Below are 19,380 nucleotides of genomic sequence, written 5' to 3' on the forward strand. Positions count from 1 at the left end.
GCCGGCAATTCAGCAGCGGCATACACCGGTACCCCACAATTTACAACAGAAAGAATAGAACATCACACATAGATTAGATAGATAGAAACATGTCAGTCACATATATATGAAGTACAGTGACAGTGTTGCTTACTGTACTTGTCATTTAGTGTAAAGGATTTATTTAAAAAAATAACAGTGTTTTCATGCACCGTCTCTTTAAAAAAGCCGGTCGGCAATTCAGCATCGGTACCCGACAATTTAGAATAGAAAGAATAGAGCATCACACATAGATAGAAACATGTCAGTCACATATATAATAAGCACAGTGATAGGATGCGCCAATTCTGGCACTTAGCCTCGCTCTTCCCACTGCCCTGTAGCGGTGGCAGTGGGGTAATAGGGTTGGGGTTGATGTCAGCTTATAATGCCAGCTGACATCAAGCCTAGGTTAGTAATGGAGAGGCGTCTATAAAACACCCTCATTACTAACCCCATAGTCAAAGTTAAAAAAAAACACAAACACCCAGAATAAAGTCCTTTAATTGAAATAAACACACAATTCTGTATTGTTCTAAATTAAACCATACTTACCATCACGTCCATTCCAGCTGAAGCCAACGATCTCCTGCAATAAAAATAAAATAATAAAGCAACATCATCCTTACCTTTCCATGGTTCCCAGGACGGCTCCAGCTCTGCTACATTCACATGACAGGCTGGATAGCAGCAGAACGCTGCCATCCAGCTTGCCATGCCGCAGAGACTGAGAAGCGCAGGCATGCTTGCGCTCCTCAGTGTCTCGCTGTGATGGCATCCAGATGAGCCGAGTTCATGTCCAATGAACTCAGCTCACCTCATGCACGTCACTGACAGCATGGGAGAATTCTCACACTGAAGCGCTGAGTGCAGGAGAATTCTCCCACGCTGTCAGTGACGTGCATGAGGTGAGCTGAGTTCATTGGACATGAGCTCACCTGATGCAAGTCACTGACAGCGTGGGAAAATTCTCTTGCACTCAGCGTTTCAGCGTGAGAATTCTCCCATGTTGTCAGTGACGTGCATGAGGTGATCTGAGTTCATTGGACATGAGCTCACCTCATGCACGTCACTGACAGCGTGGGAGAATTCTCACGCTGAAGCGCTGAGTGCAAGAGAATTTTCCCACGCTGTCAGTGACGTGCATGAGGTGAGCTGAGTTCATTGGACATGACCTCGGCTCATCTTTATGCCGTCACAGCGAGACACTGAGGAGCACAAGCATGCCTACGCTTCTCAGTCTCTGTGGCAAGGCAAGCTGGATGGCAGCTTTCTGCAGCAATCCAGCCTGTCATGTGAATGTAGCAGAGCTGAAGCTGTCATGGGAACCATGGAAAGGTAAGGATGATGTTGCTTTATTATTTTACTTTTATTGCAGGAGATCGTTGGCTTCAGCTGGAATGGGTGATACGGTAAGTATGGTTTAATTTAGAACAATAAAGAATTGTGTGTTTATTTCAATTAAAGGACTTTATTCTGTGTGTTTGTGTTTTTTTTTTAAATTTGCCTATGGGGTTAGTAATGGGGGTGTCTTATAGACGCCTCTCCATTACTAACCTGGGCTTGATATCAGCTGGCATTATAAGCTGACATCAACCCCAGCTCTATTACCCCACTGCCACCGCTACAGGGCAGTGGGAAGAGCGAGGCTAAGTGCCAGAATTGGCGCATCCTTTGAAGGCGACATTTCTGGGGCGGCTGACGGCTGGTGTTTGTAGCCTGGGAGGGGGCCAATATTCATGGCACCCTTCCTGGGCTAGTAATATCAGCCCCCAGCTGTCTGCCTAGCCTTTGCTAGTTATTAAAATAGGGGGGACCCCACGTCATATACATGTGACTGACATGTTTCTATCTATCTAATCTATGTATGGTTCTCTATTTTTTCTATTCTAAATTGTCGGGTACCGCTGCTTAATTGCCGGCCGGCCTTTTTTTAAGAGACGGTGCATGAAAACACTATTATTTTTTTTTAATAAATCCTTTACACTAAATGACACGTACAGTAAGCAACACTGTCAATGTACTTCTTATATATGTGACTGACATGTTTCTATCTAATCTATGTGTGATGCTCTATTCTTTCTGTTGTAAATTGTCGGGTACCGGTGTATACCGCTGCTGAATTGCCGGCCGGCTTTTTTAAAGAGACGGTGTATGAAAACACTATTATTTTTTTAAATAAATGCTTTAACACTAAATGACAAGTACAGTAAGCTGAGCGCTGCCATCCAGCTTGTCATCCTTCAGAGACACTGCAGAGCGCAGGCATTATGGGAACTTCCGATTCCGGTATTCGATATTCTAAAAGTATCGGAACTCAGTATCGGAACTCCGATACCGCGAATATCGGTCGACACCCGATATTTCAGTATCGGAATGCTCAACACTAGTCCCCAGCTATTTCTTCCATCATCGGGCAGTTCCTCACAAAGTAGGGCTGGTGTGGCTTTCTCTAAAGTTGTGGGAGGACGGGAAAACCATGTTTCATGAACAAAAGATTGATTGGCCAGCCATGCTGGTTTATTAAATCCATATGTGCAAGTTGTTTAAAACCCTCTATTTACTGAATGTTTGCAAGCAGTTTCTTGATTCAATGGTTTGATTGCCTAAATAGTTTAATTTTGATTGTGTCTTTGACATCCTTGTTCCTCATGCTGTAGATGATAGGATTCAACATTGGGGTCACCGCCGTGTATAGAATGGACATGATCTTGCCTATCTCAGGAGAGTAGGTGGAGCGAGGTTTCAGGTACATGAACATAATGGTTCCATAGTACACAGACACAACAGTGAGGTGGGAGGCGCATGTGGAGAACGCTTTTTGTCTCCCCTGGGAAGAACGAATCTTGATGATGGTGAAGATAATGTGGACATATGAAATTACTGTCAAGAAGAAAGCACACATGATAATGATCTGTCCAGCAACCTGCATGACTATTTCATTAGTACGAGTATCCTTACATGAGAGTGGAAAGAAAGGAGGCATTTCACAGAAGAAGTGGTTGACATGGAATTTGCAAAATGGTAGTTTGAAAGTGAGCAACGTATGAATAAGTGAATTGGTGAAACCTGCAGCCCAAGATATGGAAGCTAAACAAGCACACACTCTCTTGTTAATAATCGTTTGGTAGTGTAATGGTCTACAAATGGCTACAAATCGATCATAGGCCATAATGGCAAGAAGGACGCACTCGGTGCCGCCTAACGCCATATGGAAGTACATTTGAAGCGCACATCCCAAGAGAGAAATACTTCTGTCATCGGATAGTGTATTTATTAGAATTATTGGCACGATGTTGGAGGAGAAACAAATGTCGATAATTGAAAGATTAGTCAAGAAGAAGTACATTGGCATTTGCAGCTTTGAGTTTATCCTTACCACAATGATCAGAAAAGTATTACCAGACAAGGTTGTTATGTACATTAACAAGAACGTAATAAAGCAGATGACTTTGAGATACAAGACACTGGAAAGGCCTAGGAGAATGAATCGTTCTGGAGATGTTTGATTTGAGTCTCTCATATTATACACTCTACCTGGTGAATAGTATACAAAACACAAAACAGATAAAGGTACAAGTGGTTGATTTTTTTTTATATATTATTTGGAGGATCTCTAGTTCAGCATCATTCCGAATTTACATGTAAAGATGAGCAGATCCCTTTGCGCAACCCCAGTCCATGGTCCAGGTCATTGCTCAAGCTGCAGGAATCTCCTTACCGTCCAGGCCCTCCTTGGCTTATGATTAGAAGTGCTGTTGAGACATTACCTGTGCGCTGCATAGATGATGTCATACTAGGTCGAAGAAGCTTGGAACGCAGAAAATTTGTGTAGCTCCTGTTCATGGCCAGAGAGCACTATCCTGGACCGTGGACCAGAGTTGCAAAAAACTATCCGCTCATCTCTACTTAAGACATTCAACTGTTTTCATAACTGATCCTATCGGCATTCTTTTGCTTTAGTGTAATACTTGTCTCCAGTGCTTTTATAGTAGAAAATGACTTGAGAAACCTAATGCTCATGATATACCAGCTCAACCTCTGCTATAGTGTAAAAGAGTGAAGCAGGACCCATAGGCTTTCTCAATAAGTGAACAGGAGAAGCAGGACTCACAGGAGTTTTTTCGAATGATGGGTGTCAAGGATGACACCAGAGAGATCACACAGAATCCCTCCGCTCCACCAATTTGTCAAGGATTGCCCCCAGGGGGTCATAACTAAACCACCACCCATGCAGTTATCTTTGGCGCGAACAGCTCTCTGCTGCTCCCTATTGTCCAGGCAATTACACGATTGAGCATATGATATATAAACCACCGATTCCAATGCCTGGAATATGTGTATATACCCTCGGTATGGTAACTACGAACTCCACGATAACCCAAATACTTCTCGCTGCCAGCACCAGTAATATTTACAGGCTGACTGGAGGCCTGGTAGGTAGTGTATGGATTCGGGGTGCGGTTTAGAGAAAAAAAGGAACAGAACTATTAAATTTTATATTTTATCCAAAACGAGGCAATGTTTATGAAAAATATACTGAAGATTTTACATAGGGGACAAAACAATACAGCATGTATTGTTACACAAAATAAAATGGATAAAACAAAATAAATTTACTACGCCACTCACACAGATGAGTCAACTTAGCCGAAGGAGAGCAATTCAACTGGGGACGTTCAGTTAACAGGATTCATGCATACACGATGTGTATTTCTCTACAGGAACAGAGATCATAATTCAGCTTGACCTTTTATCAGCACCTGAGTTACACCCACATACTCCCTCTTGATGACCTCACATGGGCCGGGTTGTGGGTTGTTCTCAGCCATTCAGGATTTTATGAAATTCCCAAACTATGCGATAACTCCTCTCTGGATGATCTCAGAAGTTCAAAAGTGCCGCTATATATTTTATTATGATTTTACTGTTACCCAGAGACTAAACATGACCTGACTGTTGTAAGTGTTCTGCCCACTGTTGATTTGTGGCTTATAGGCTGGGTTTACAGTTATGAGAAAATATGCATCTTCTTCCCTGATTCGTCCTGAAGCTGAAAATGTATGTCCCATCACTATCGTCGGGGCTGGTGTTAGGGGCAGGCAAACTAGGCATTTGCTTAGGGCTTTCACTCCCCCAGAGGCCCCCAGCCAGTGGCGTGCCACTAATAGCAACTCACCACACAGCCACTATGGGGCCCGTGAATCAGGAGGGCCCAGAACCCCATCCCCTGCATTCAACTGTATCAGCATTATAGATGCCGATACAGTTTAAAGCAATGATGCAGGAGAGAGTGTCAGATGACACTCCCTCTCACATCATTCCCCCTCTGTGTCTGATGCAGCGGACATGATGATGACACTTCATCATGTGCCACACTGTATCGGGCAGAGGAGCTACTGAATTGACGCACTGCAGAGACCGGAACAGCGGGGGAATGAGGAGACGTGAGTATGTATCTTTTTTTTTAAAATCAGTGAGTACGTGGTGGCCATAATACTGGAGGACTATGGGGTTGCAGTATTCTTTATGGGGCTGCATTATACTCTATGGGGGCTGCATTATACTCCTGCGGGCTGTATTAAACTCCTATGGGGCTGCATTACAATCTTGTAAGGCTGCATTATATTCTGTGGGGCTGCATTATATTCCTGTGGGGCTGCATTATATTCCGCGGGGTGTATTATATTCTATGGGGCTGCATTATATTCAGTGGGCTGCATTATACTCCTGTGGGGCTGCATTATACTCCTGTGAGACTGCATTATACTCTATCGAAGACTGTGGAGAGTACTTTATACTATATCAAGGACTTTGGGGAGTGCATTATACTATGTGTACTATATGGGGACAGCATTATATTGTATTGAGGACTATGGGGTGAATTATATTGTATGGAGGACCATGGGGTGCATTATACTATGGGGGATGCATTATACAATATGGAGGACTATGGGATGCATTATACTATATTGAGGACTATGGGGAGTGCATTATACTATATTGAGGACTATGGGGAGTGTATTATACTATATTGAGGACTATGGAAGGTGCATTATACTATATGTAGGACTATGGGATGCATTATACTATATTGAGATCTATTGGAGAGTGTATTATACTATATGGAGGACTATGGAAAGTGGATTATACTATATGGAGGACTATGGGATGCATTTTACTTTATGGAGGACTGTTTGGAGTGTATTATACTATATGGAGGACTATGAGGATTATATTATAGTATATAATGGACTATGGGGAGTGTATTATACTATATTGAGGACCATGGGGAGTGTATTATACAATATTGAGGACTATGGGGAGTGCATTATACTATATGGAGGACTATGAAAAGTGCATTATACTATATGCAGGACTATGGAAAGTGCATTATACTACACGTAGGACTATGGGATGCATTTTACTATGTGGAGGACTATGGAAAGTGCATTATATTATATGGAGGACTATGGGATGTATTATACTATATTGAGGACTGTGGGGAGTGTATTATACTATATGCAGGACTATGAGGATTGTATTATACTATATAATGGACTATGGGGAGTGTATTATACTATATGGAGGACCATGGGGAGTGTATTATACTATATTGAGGACTATGGGGAGTGCATTATACTATATGGAGGACTATGAAAAGTGCATTATACTATATGCAGGACTATGGAAAGTGCATTATACTACACGTAGGACTATGGGATGCATTTTACTATGTGGAGGACTATGGAAAGTGCATTATATTATATGGAGGACTATGGGATATATTATACTATATTGAGGACTGTGGGGAGTGTATTATACTATATGGAGGACTATGAGGATTGTATTATACTATATAATGGACTATGGGTTGTGTATTATAATATATTGAGGACCATGGGGAGTGCATTATACTATATTGAGGACTGTGGGGAGTGTATTATACTATATGGAGTACTATGAGGATTGTATTATACTATATAATGGACAATGGGGAGTATATTATACTATATTGAGGACCATGGGGAGTGCATTATACTATATTGAGGACTGTGGGGAGTGTATTATACTATATGAAGGACCATGAGGATTGTATTATACTATATAATTGTAGTGCCGGCGTCCCTGCCCTCTGCTAGGCAGGGACGCTGCTCCCCTCACCGCTCTGCCCCGTGCCCGGCGTCCCTCTCCCGCTCTGCTGTCAGCGCGCGCTCCTTCCCGGCGTCCTCCTCCCGCTCTGCTCTCAGCGCGCGCTCCTTCCCGGCCCCTGTGCTTAGGGCGCGCGCGCGCGCTCCCCTCCTCTTAAAGGGGCCGCGCGCGCCGTCCTAAGGAGTCCCCGGCCAATGGCCGGAGGACTTCATCATATATAAGGCACCTCCTCCAAAATGGAGGTGCCCGAGCAATGTTGTTTGCACCTGTGTCTCACCTGTGCTTCAGCCCTCAGGTCCCGTTGCCAGTTACCTGCCAGTTACCTGTCAGATTCCTGCCTGATTACTTGCTACCTGTCTGCTAGTCTGAGGTCCGACGGTCTGCCTTACTACTCCTGTCAGTCTGTCTAAGTACCAGCCTGCCCGCTCACCTGGGAGCGCACCTCAGCTACCTGCCTGCTTTCCTGAGGTCCGACTGTCTGCCTTACAACTCCGGTCAGTCTGTCTATGGACCAGCTTGCCCGCTCACCTGGGAGCACTTCTCCGTTACCTGCCTGCTTGCCAGCCCGGAGGCTCCGCTGTCACGTGCTGTGACCACCAGCTACTCCAGACTCTTGCCCACTCACCTGGGAGCGCTTCTCCGCTACCTGCCTGCTTGCCTGCCCGGAGGCTCCGCTGTCACGTGCTGTGACCACCAGCTACTCCAGACTCTTGCCCGCTCACCTGGGAGCGCTTCTCCGCTACCTGCCTGCTTGCCTGCCCGGAGGCTCCGCTGTCACGTGCTGTGACCACCAGCTATTCCTGAGACTCTTGCCCGCTCACCTGGGAGCGCTTCTCCGTTACCTGCCTGCTTGCCTACCTGGAGGCTCCGCCGTCACGTGCTGTGACCACCTGCTATTCCAGAGACTCTCGCTTGCTCACCTGGGAGCACACATTCTTCATCTGCCTTGCTAGCCTACCTGGAGGTTCAGCCATCACAGGTCGTACCTACCCTTTATCCAGAGACTGCCCCGATCACTTGCCGTGTCCTCCTGCCCGTACACCCAGAGACTGTCCTGGTCACCTCCTGTGACTACCTGCCTGGTCGCCACCCGCTCCCTTACAAGGACCGCCCCCTTGTATTGTAGCCCAGAGGTTCCGCCTCCCAGACCCGTTACAGTTTGCTCGGGCCCTGGAACCCGGTGGCACCCAAGCTCCCTCGCTCTCGGACCTCTGTCTTGAACTGTCCCGTCAGAGGTCCCAACAGGAGTCCATCCTGGGTCACCTGCGGAATGTCAATACTCGCCTGAACACTCTGTCTGATCCACCAACAACCTCCGCCAGTGCCATATCTTGCAATCCGGCAGCTCCGCTGCCCACTAATACCATGGTATCCTACCCCGGACCCCGGCTTTCTGCACCTCCTCGCTTCGGAGGCGACTCCGTCCAGGCTCGGGGCTTCTTAAATCAGTGCACCCTGCACTTTGAACTTTTGTCCCACCAGTTTAACTCCGACCGGGCCAAAATTGCCTTCATCATGTCCCATCTCACCGGGGAGGCCCTGGCCTGGCTAAATCCTCTATGGGAGAGAGGAGACCCCCTGGTGTCCAACTTGCCTGCTTTTCTCACGGCTTTCCGGAAAGTCTTCGACGAACCCGGACGGAAGACCTCATCTGCATCATCGTTGCTACGCCTCCGTCAGGAGAGTCTCACCGTGGGCCAATATGCCATACGGTTCCGTACCCTTGCCTCGGAGCTGGCCTGGGATAACGACGCTCTGGTTTCCGTCTTCTGGGAGGGTCTGTCCAGCCGTATTAAAGATGAACTTGCCGGTCGGGACATTCCTACCACTCTCGATGACTTAATAACTCTTGCCACCCGGATTGACCTACGGTTCCAGGAGCGTGCCAGAGAGGTCACCCGTGAGAGGAGGTTACCACGTCTAGCTCCTACTTTTCAGAAACCCGTCACTCCTTCTGTCTCTAACCAGGTACACCCTCCTGAGCCTATGCAGGTCGACCAGACCAAGATGGTCAAGACCCGTCAGGACTTACGCCGTGCCGAGGGGACCTGCTTCTACTGTGGCAGCAAGGAGCACCGGATCCGTGCCTGCCCGGAGAGGTCGGGAAACGCCTGTGTCTAGGTTCGCTCAGAGAGGTCCACCTAGACAAGAATAAATCCTCTCCATCCCTGCTGTTGTCAGTTTCAATCGTCTACGGGGAGAACCGTTATTTCGAACTAGCCCAACTGGACTCTGGAGCGGCCGGGAATCTTATTTCACAGTCCCTGGTAGAGAAATACCGCATCCCCACCAAACCTCTGGCTGTACCCTTGTCTGTGGCTGCCGTGGATGGGGGGCTCTTACCACGCCCCATCCAACTCATCACCGAATCCATTACTCTGCAGGTGGGAATGCTGCATTCTGAAAGTATCTCCTTTCATGTTCTGCCTGGACTCTCTCACGCCCTCTTGCTAGGTCTGCCTTGGCTCCAGAGACATGCACCCGTGCTTGACTGGCAAACCGGAGAAGTCCTTCGCTGGGGACAAGACTGTCATAAGACCTGCCTGGTTCCCGTCCATCCCGTCCGTCCCTCTCCTACCCCAGCTAATCTACCTGGACTTCCAATTCCTTATTGGTCTTATGCTGATGTCTTTAATAAAAAGGAGGCAGAGACATTACCTCCTCATAGACCATACGACTGTCCCATCGACCTGTTACCCGGTACTACTCCTCCCCGTGGGCGTATTTATCCTTTATCCGCTGCTGAGACCCGGTCGATGTCCGAATATATTGAGGAGAATCTGGCCAGGGTATTCATCCGGAAATCTACCTCCCCGGCGGGAGCAGGCTTCTTTTTCGTCAAAAAGAAGGACGGCTCTCTCCGTCCCTGTATAGACTATAGAGGCCTAAACCAGATCACGGTGAAGAATAAGTACCCCCTTCCGCTCATTCCAGAATTATTTGATCGTCTGAGGGGGGCTAGAATCTTCACCAAACTAGACCTCCGTGGGGCGTACAACCTGGTTCGTATCCGTCAAGGGGATGAATGGAAGACGGCATTCAACACCCGGGACGGCCACTATGAATACCTGGTAATGCCCTTTGGTCTCTGTAACGCTCCTGCCGTCTTTCAAGAGTTGGTCAATGACATCTTCCGGGACCTTCTCTACTCCTGCGTAGTGGTGTACCTGGACGACATCTTGGTCTTCCCTCCGGATCTCCAGACTCACCGGAGGGACGTTCGTCAGGTCCTGCTCAGGCTCAGGCAGAATCACCTCTTCGCTAAATACGAGAAGTGCCTCTTTGAGCAGACCTCGCTTCCGTTTTTGGGCTACATTATTTCTCAGACCGGCCTACGAATGGATCCAGAGAAACTGTCTGCCATCGAGAAATGGCCCCGACCGGAGGGGTTGAAGGCCATTCAGCGGTTCCTGGGCTTCGCCAACTACTACCGCCTCTTCATACCACACTTCTCTTCCCGGACTGCCCCAATTTCCGCGCTCACCCGTAAGGGTACTAATCCCAAAGAGTGGCCGCCCGAAGCAGAAGAAGCCTTTCTTTCCTTAAAACAGGCCTTCTCTTCCGCCCCGGTGCTGCATCGCCCGGACGGCAACAAGCAGTTCTTCCTGGAAGTGGACGCCTCCTCCTCTGGAGCTGGAGCGGTACTTACTCAAAAATCTTCTTCCGGGAGGATGGTAACTTGCGGCTTCTTCTCTAAACTCTTCTCCTCCTCAGAGCGCAATTATTCCATTGGAGATCGAGAGTTATTGGCCATCAAACTGGCATTGGAGGAGTGGCGTTACCTGCTTGAGGGGGCTCTTCACCCGGTAATAATTTACACTGACCACAAGAACTTGGCTTACCTCCAGCATGCCCAGAGACTTAACCCGCGCCAAGCCCGGTGGTCCTTGTTTTTTGCTCGTTTTGATTTTGTCCTTCATTTTCGCCCGGCTGACAAAAACGTCAAGGCGGACGCCTTGTCTCGATCCTTTCTGGTATCTGATCTCGAGGAAGATCCGAAACACATCATCGATCCCGCCAGAGTAATGCAGGTGGCTCCCGTGAGTCTAAATCGTCTCCCTCCCGGAAAGACGTTCGTATCAGTACCTGATCGGGAGAAGATCCTTCACTGGGGTCACTCGTCTAAACTGGCTGGCCACGCTGGTCAGAAGAAGACCCTCCAGCTTATTTCCCGGCACTACTGGTGGCCTACCCTGCACAAGGATGTAATAGACTTTGTTTCTGCCTGTGTGTCCTGCGCCCGCAACAAGGTTCCGAGACATCTGCCAGCCGGTCGCCTCCTTCCGCTCCCAGTACCTGCTGCCCCCTGGCAGCATATTGCAATGGACTTCATATCTGACCTCCCACTCTCTGCCGGTTGTACGGTCATTTGGGTGGTCGCTGACCGCTTCTCCAAGATGGCTCATTTCGTTCCCCTGCCAGGCCTCCCGTCTGCACCCGAGCTAGCTAGAGACTTTATTCGTCACATCTTCCGTCTTCATGGCCTGCCCCTCCACATCGTGTCGGATTGTGGGGTACAGTTCACCTCACGCTTCTGGAGAGCCACTTGTAAACTACTAGACGTCACCCTGGACTTCTCTTCCGCTTACCACCCACAGTCCAATGGTCAAGTGGAGCGGATCAATCAGAACCTGACCAGTTACCTCCGGCACTTCGTTAATGCCCACCATTCTGACTGGGTGGATCTCCTACCATGGGCCGAGTTCTCTTACAATAATCACGAGAGCGAATCCTCCTCCAAATCCCCGTTTTTTGTAGTCTTTGGTCAGCATCCTCGGATTCCTTTTCCTGTCTCCACCTCGGTGGACAACCCGGCTGCGGAATCTCTCGTTAGCAAATTTTCCTCCATTTGGGAGAGTACCCGATCCGCACTCCTTCAGTCGTCCGAGCGGATGAAAAGACACGCTGACAAAAAACGCCTGGATCCTCCTCAATTTCGTCCAGGAGATAAGGTCTGGCTCTCATCTAAATATGTTCGACTCAAGATACCCTCTTACAAGTTAGGGCCTCGGTTCATCGGACCTCTGGAGGTCACCAGTCAGATCAACCCGGTGGCCTATAAATTGAAACTCCCGGCCAACTTACGGATCCCTAACTCCTTCCATGTATCTCTCCTCAAACCTGTGGTACTTAACTCTTTTTCCAAGTCTACAGGTACGCCTCCTGCTCCGGTTTCTGCTGAAGACGAGTATGAGGTAGAGAACATTCTTGCCACCAAAAGGGTAAGAGGAAAGACCTTTTTTCTGGTAGATTGGAAGGGGTTTGGTCCTGAGGAGAGAACGTGGGAGCCCCGGGAGAACATCCATGCCCCTCTCATCGTAGCTAAATTTCTGTCTGGCCTAAAAAAGGGTGGCCTAAAGGGGGGGGTACTGTAGTGCCGGCGTCCCTGCCCTCTGCTAGGCAGGGACGCTGCTCCCCTCACCGCTCTGCCCCGTGCCCGGCGTCCCTCTCCCGCTCTGCTGTCAGCGCGCGCTCCTTCCCGGCGTCCTCCTCCCGCTCTGCTCTCAGCGCGCGCTCCTTCCCGGCCCCTGTGCTTAGGGCGCGCGCGCACGCGCTCCCCTCCTCTTAAAGGGGCCGCGCGCGCTGTCCTAAGGAGTCCCCGGCCAATGGCCGGAGGACTTCATCATATATAAGGCACCTCCTCCAAAATGGAGGTGCCCGAGCAATGTTGTTTGCACCTGTGTCTCACCTGTGCTTCAGCCCTCAGGTCCCGTTGCCAGTTACCTGCCAGTTACCTGTCAGATTCCTGCCTGATTACTTGCTACCTGTCTGCTAGTCTGAGGTCCGACGGTCTGCCTTACTACTCCTGTCAGTCTGTCTAAGGACCAGCCTGCCCGCTCACCTGGGAGCGCACCTCAGCTACCTGCCTGCTTTCCTGAGGTCCGATGGTCTGCCTTACAACTCCGGTCAGTCTGTCTATGGACCAGCATGCCCGCTCACCTGGGAGCACTTCTCCGTTACCTGCCTGCTTGCCAGCCCGGAGGCTCCGCTGTCACGTGCTGTGACCACCAGCTACTCCAGACTCTTGCCCGCTCACCTGGGAGCGCTTCTCCGCTACCTGCCTGCTTGCCTGCCCGGAGGCTCCGCTGTCACGTGCTGTGACCACCAGCTATTCCAGACTCTTGCCCGCTCACCTGGGAGCGCTTCTCCGCTACCTGCCTGCTTGCCTGCCCGGAGGCTCCGCTGTCACGTGCTGTGACCACCAGCTATTCCTGAGACTCTTGCCCGCTCACCTGGGAGCGCTTCTCCGTTACCTGCCTGCTTGCCTACCTGGAGGCTCCGCCGTCACGTGCTGTGACCACCTGCTATTCCAGAGACTCTCGCTTGCTCACCTGGGAGCACACATTCTTCATCTGCCTTGCTAGCCTACCTGGAGGTTCAGCCATCACAGGTCGTACCTACCCTTTATCCAGAGACTGCCCCGATCACTTGCCGTGTCCTCCTGCCCGTACACCCAGAGACTGTCCTGGTCACCTCCTGTGACTACCTGCCTGGTCGCCAACCGCTCCCTTACAAGGACCGCCCCCTTGTATTGTAGCCCAGAGGTTCCGCCTCCCAGACCCGTTACAATAATGGCCTATGGGGAGTGTATTATACTATATTGAGGACTATGGAGAGTGCATTATACTATATGGAGGACTATGGAAAGTGCATTATACTATATGTAGGACTACGGGATGCATTATACTATATGGAGGACTATGGGATGCATTATACTATATTGAGGACTGTGGGGAGTGTATTATACTATATTGAGGACTGTGGGGAGTGAATTATACTATATGGAGGACCATGAGGATTGTATTATACTATATAATGGACTATGGGGAGTGCATTATACTATATTGAGGACCATGGGGAGTGTATTATACTATATTGAGGACTGTGGTAAGTATATTATACTGTATGGAAGACTATGAGGATTGCATTATACTATATAATGGACTATGGGGAGTTTAATATATTATATTGAGGACCATGGGGAGTGCATTATACTATATTGAGGACTGTGGGGAGTGTATTATACTATATGGAGGACCATGAGGATTGTATTATACTATATAATGGACTATGGGGAGTATATTATACTATTTTGAGGACCATGGGGAGTGTATTATACTATATTGAGGACAATGGGGAGTGCATTATACTATATGGAGGACAATGGAAAGTGCATTATACTATATGTAGGACTATGGGATGCATTATACTATATGGAGGACTATGGAAAGTGGATTATACTATATGGAGGACTATGGGATGCATTTTACTATATTGAGGACTGTGGGGAGTGTATTATACTATATGGAGGACTATGAGGATTATATTATACTATTTAATGGACTATGGGGAGTGTATTATACTATATTGAGGACCATAGGGAGCGTATTATACTATATTGAGGACTATGGGTAGTGCATTATACTATATGGAGGACTATGAAAAGTGCATTATATTATATGGAGGACTATGGGATGCATTATACTATATTGAGGACTGTGGGGAGTGTATTATACTATATGGAGGACTATGAGGATTGTATTATACTATATAATGGACTATGGGGTGTGTAATATAATATAATGAGGACCATGGGGAGTGCATTTTACTATATTCAGGACTGTGGGGAGTGTATTATACTATATGGAGTACTATGAGGATTGTATTATACTATATAATGGACTATGGGGAGTGTATTATACTATATTGAGGGCAATGGGGAGTGCATTATACTATATTGAGGACTGTGGGGAGTTTATTATACTATATGGAGGACTGTGAGGATTGTATTATACTATATAATGGACTATGGGGAGTGTATTATACTATATTGAGTACCATGGGGATTGCATTATACTATATTGAGGACTATGGGGAGTGCACTATACTATATGGAGGACTATGAAAAGTGCATTATACTATATGGATGACTATGGAAAGTGCATTATACTATACGTAAGACTATGGGATGCATTTTACTATATGGAGGACTATGGAAAGTGCATTATACTATATGGAGGACTATGGGATGCATTATACTATATTGAGGACTGTGGGGAGTGTATTATACTATATAGAGGACTATGAGGATTGTATTATACTATATAATGGACTATGGGGAGTGTATTATAATATATTGAGGACCATGGGGAGTGCATTATACTATATTGAGGACTGTGGGGAGTGTATTATACTATATGGAGGACCATGAGGATTGTATTATACTATATAATGGACTATGGGGAGTGTATTATACTATATTGAGGACCACGGGGAGTGTATTATACTATATTGAGGACTGTGGGGAGTATATTATACTGTATGGAGGACTCTGAGGATTGTATTATACTATATAATGGACTATGGGGAATGTATTATACTATATTGAGGACCATGGTGAGTGTATTATACCATATTGAGGACTATGGGGAGTACATTATACTATATGTAGAACTACGGAATGCATTATACTATATGGAGGACTATGGGATGCATTATACTATATTGAGGACTGTGGGGAGTGTATTATAGTATATGGAGGACTATGAGGATTGTATTATACTATATAATGGACTATGGGGAGTGTATCATACTATATTGAGGACCATGGGGAGTGCATTATACTATATGAAGGACTATGGGGAGTGTATTATACTATATTGACGACTTTGAGGGGTCTATTATACTATATGGAGGACTACGGGGAGTGCATTATATTATATTGAGGACTATGGGGAGTGCATTATACTATATGAAGGACTATGGGGTATGCATTAGTCAGAGCAGTCAGGCTGTGGAATGCCCCACCACAAGGGGTAGTGATGGCAGATACTATAACAGCGTTCAAAAAAGTGCTGGATGATTTCCTCGATACACATAACATTGTGGGCTACACTTAAATTAGACAAAATGTTACACCTATAGTAGTACTTTTGATCCAGGGTTCTAGGACCGATCTGGATCAACAGATTTAGGTACAGGGATTTTACTAATACCATAACAGTAATACAAAAATAAAACTAATTAAAAAATTATAAACTGGTTTATTTGTAAATGTAGTAGTGCAGTAATGATAAAAATAAAAATGGTAATTCATTTGTGAGGCCTTGTCCCAGTAAGCTAGTTTAGTGTTGGCATCGGGAGTACAATTGGGGGAGAAAGGTTGAACTTGATGGACCTAGGTCTTTATTCAACCTACGTTACTATGTTACTATGTATTGTACTATATGGAGGACTATGAGGATTGTATTATGCTATATAATGGACTATGGGGAGTGTATTATACTATATGGAGGACTATGGGAGGTACATTATGTTATATGGAGGACTATAGGGTGCATTATACTATATGGATGACTATGGGGTGCATTATACTTAACGAGCAAAATGACTATTCATCGAGTGATTGGATTGCTTATGCCAGAACAAAATCATTGTTCTCAGCATCATATCGCCCGGTGAAAACTGCAGATATGTTCCTGATAACATGATACTCTATGGAGATTGATCTATTAGTGATTGTTCTGTGCCCATCTTTCTTCCTTAGCCGGTGTAAAGAAGCTGGTAAACAAGCGTCGAATGACTTTAATATTGTCAATCACTCTCATTTAACGGCCTGAACTCAGGGCATGTAAATACAACCAAAATGTTTATGTGTGATGGTGCAATATGTCAGCATTTGGGAACCCACTTTAAACTTTAGCTCAGGGCGCCACTTTGTCTAAAACTGTCCCTGACTATTGGATTTATACAAAATCTAATATTCAATATTTTCAATATTTTCTTTCAGAGACATAAGTCTGGGCCCAATGTATAGCATTTCCCCTTCAGGAAACCAGTGTCAAGATGCATTTCCTGTGGACAATACCCCTTCCACTTTGCTCTTTATGTGTAAACACAGGTACCCTTTTGTTGCCCAGCTCTCTGAAAAGACTTCTCCTGTCTCAGTTACCTGTCTATTCTATAAATCTCAGTCCTTCACAAAAGACATCCTCATTGTTACTTGGGCTTCAAAAGGACTTGAATGGTTACCTATTCATATCTTAATTGGCTTCCTCACTCCCTGGCTATAGGTAATCAGCCACTTTCCTATTCCCATTGTACATTCTATTTCAAGAAAGCCAGATTACAAGCTCTTGTAAGGAGGGGGAAGGAGGGAGGGAGTGGGTGGGGGGTGAATGCCCCCCTCACTGGTGACTGCAGAGATTTTAATATTTTCTATGACAGTGGGGAACCCTGGAGGCTTTTCCGATGTGTGGATAGGGGAAGATTCTCTAAGAGTGAATGCAAGGAGCAAGACCTACAGGCTTCCTTTATTGGGGCCCATGAAGACAGGAGTCACAGACTTTCTTTATGTGTGAACCAGGGAAGAAGGGCTTTATGTTTTACTGTGAAACGTAGAAGTTTTTCAGAAAAAAAGAATAGCTTGAAAAATGACCCAGACACATGGTGATGTCCACTGAGAAGCTCCATCTGTCTTTTCCATCTGGCTTCTCCTTGACCTGACCATTATAATATTATAAGTAGTGATGAGCGAGTATGTTCGGTTAACCCTTTTGGCGAGTATACTCGGGCGAGTACAGAGTATCGTTAGCGTGCTTGGTGATATGTTTGAATCACTCCCGTCTGCATGACTTGCGACTGTTTGACAGCTTTAATACATGTGAGGAATGCGAAAGAAACAAACATATCACCGAGTACGCTGAAGTGCACATATCCTAAATGTTACAAACTCTTTGTCAGAACGACCTCACTGAGGGCTCCCTGTTTTCTCGTTCTGCAGCTGGCAATAGGTATGTAATCAAAAACCATGTAAAAGCCAAACAATACAATTTTGTTAATGAAACCCAATTGCAAAAAAATATTTTAAGACCAAAATACATGCACATATAGGGAGCTAAACTACATCTGTACAAGTGATAAAGTCCATAAGTAGACATGTTCATACTTTTTTTTCCCATACCCAAAAAGTTTACCTGAGCAACAACACGTCTGGATGCTCTATGACCACAAGATCTTCTCGTAACTGCCGAAATGGTGGCAATGATCTGCTCATTTTTGGCCAGCATGTGATAAACTGCATTAGAAGATGCCCCCTCATTTATACTGTACAGTGAACTTTTAGTCTCTCCTGTGTACAAGTGTAGAGAAAAAATGTAAAGTTCCCGAAACTCCCTGATGGATTATTGCCCTGTAGACTTCTGTGACATTCCAAGTTGTTTGAAAGTTCACTGTGTTTTCTGTAAAGTTTAGTTTAGATTTTAGATACTAGTTTAGATTTTAGATACTTTATATTATTTATTGTACTAATTCTATTTATGTTTTTTTTTTAACATTTATTGTTGTTGCCATCAAGCTACATTACGTGGAAGGAAAACTGCTCTTAGTTAGATAGGAGCTGGAGAAGAATAGAGGTTTGTCGTAGTGACACAATATAAGAGGTATGGAGCCTCAAATGAAGGGCAAAAGCAAGTGGATACCTGTGTGGGTGTCTCACGGGAGAGGCGGGGGTTGGACGACTGGAATGAACCATGAATTGAGGGCCAGTTGAGTGTCAGAAAACTTCGGAGAGAGTGCCAGGGCAGGGATGTAACTGAAAGAGTCTGAGCGTGGGTAAAAGAGAAAGCCGTCCTATCAAGCAGGGGGAACCACTCAAAACAATTGCTGGTATCATGCCTGAGGCCAAAGGGGACTGTGTGTAACTAAAGAAGTTGTAAATAGATTGGTGTCATAGAGAAAAAATAAAATCCATAAGACATCTCTAGGGGAGGGGACATATCACCCCCTCCACCACTCACATTGAACATCTGGGATTAATTGTAGCTAGGGAAGGTCAAAAACTAATTATAACAAGGGAATTCAGGGAAAAGATCTGACACGTCATGTCCTTTGAAGCAGAAACCTACTGCAGTGGCCAGGTAATTAAAACAGGAAAGATCTTCTCTGGGAACCAGATACCAAAATGAGATTTGCTTACACAGAAGTAACTCTTCTCTCATCAAAGCATCTTTTGTAGACATTGCGTCTCTGATGTCCAGATATGAATATTGGGGTTTTGTATCAATCTGATGTTTATGGAATATAGATTTTTGGCGTCGTAGCAAAAGGACGGATGTGACGTATTCACTCACATCGACATAGGTACACTATAACCCAACCAACTTAATAAAGGTCCAATGGATGGCACATTTACAGTTTGTCATATTTCTA

General features: G+C 46.0%; 1 protein-coding gene across 1 annotated transcript; it reads right to left on the reverse strand.

Moving 5' to 3' along the window:
* Positions 1-2,608: 2,608 nt before the first annotated feature.
* LOC141152985 (olfactory receptor 5AS1-like) lies at positions 2,609-3,541 on the reverse strand. The gene has a single exon (XM_073637644.1). It carries the CDS (start codon positions 3,539-3,541, stop codon positions 2,609-2,611), a length of 933 nt encoding a protein of 310 aa, XP_073493745.1.
* Between the last annotated feature and the right edge of the window lie 15,839 nt (positions 3,542-19,380).

The sequence above is a fragment of the Phyllobates terribilis genome, unplaced genomic scaffold, assembly GCF_046119375.1.
Source record: "Phyllobates terribilis strain yellow unplaced genomic scaffold, ASM4611937v1 Scaffold_7__3_contigs__length_470593459, whole genome shotgun sequence".
Lineage (NCBI taxonomy): Eukaryota > Metazoa > Chordata > Amphibia > Anura > Dendrobatidae > Phyllobates > Phyllobates terribilis.

Excerpts from the sequence above, each read along its gene's own strand:
- LOC141152985 (XM_073637644.1), bottom strand. The coding sequence starts at position 3,541 with ATGAGAGACTCAAATCAAACATCTCCAGAACGATTCATTCTCCTAGGC.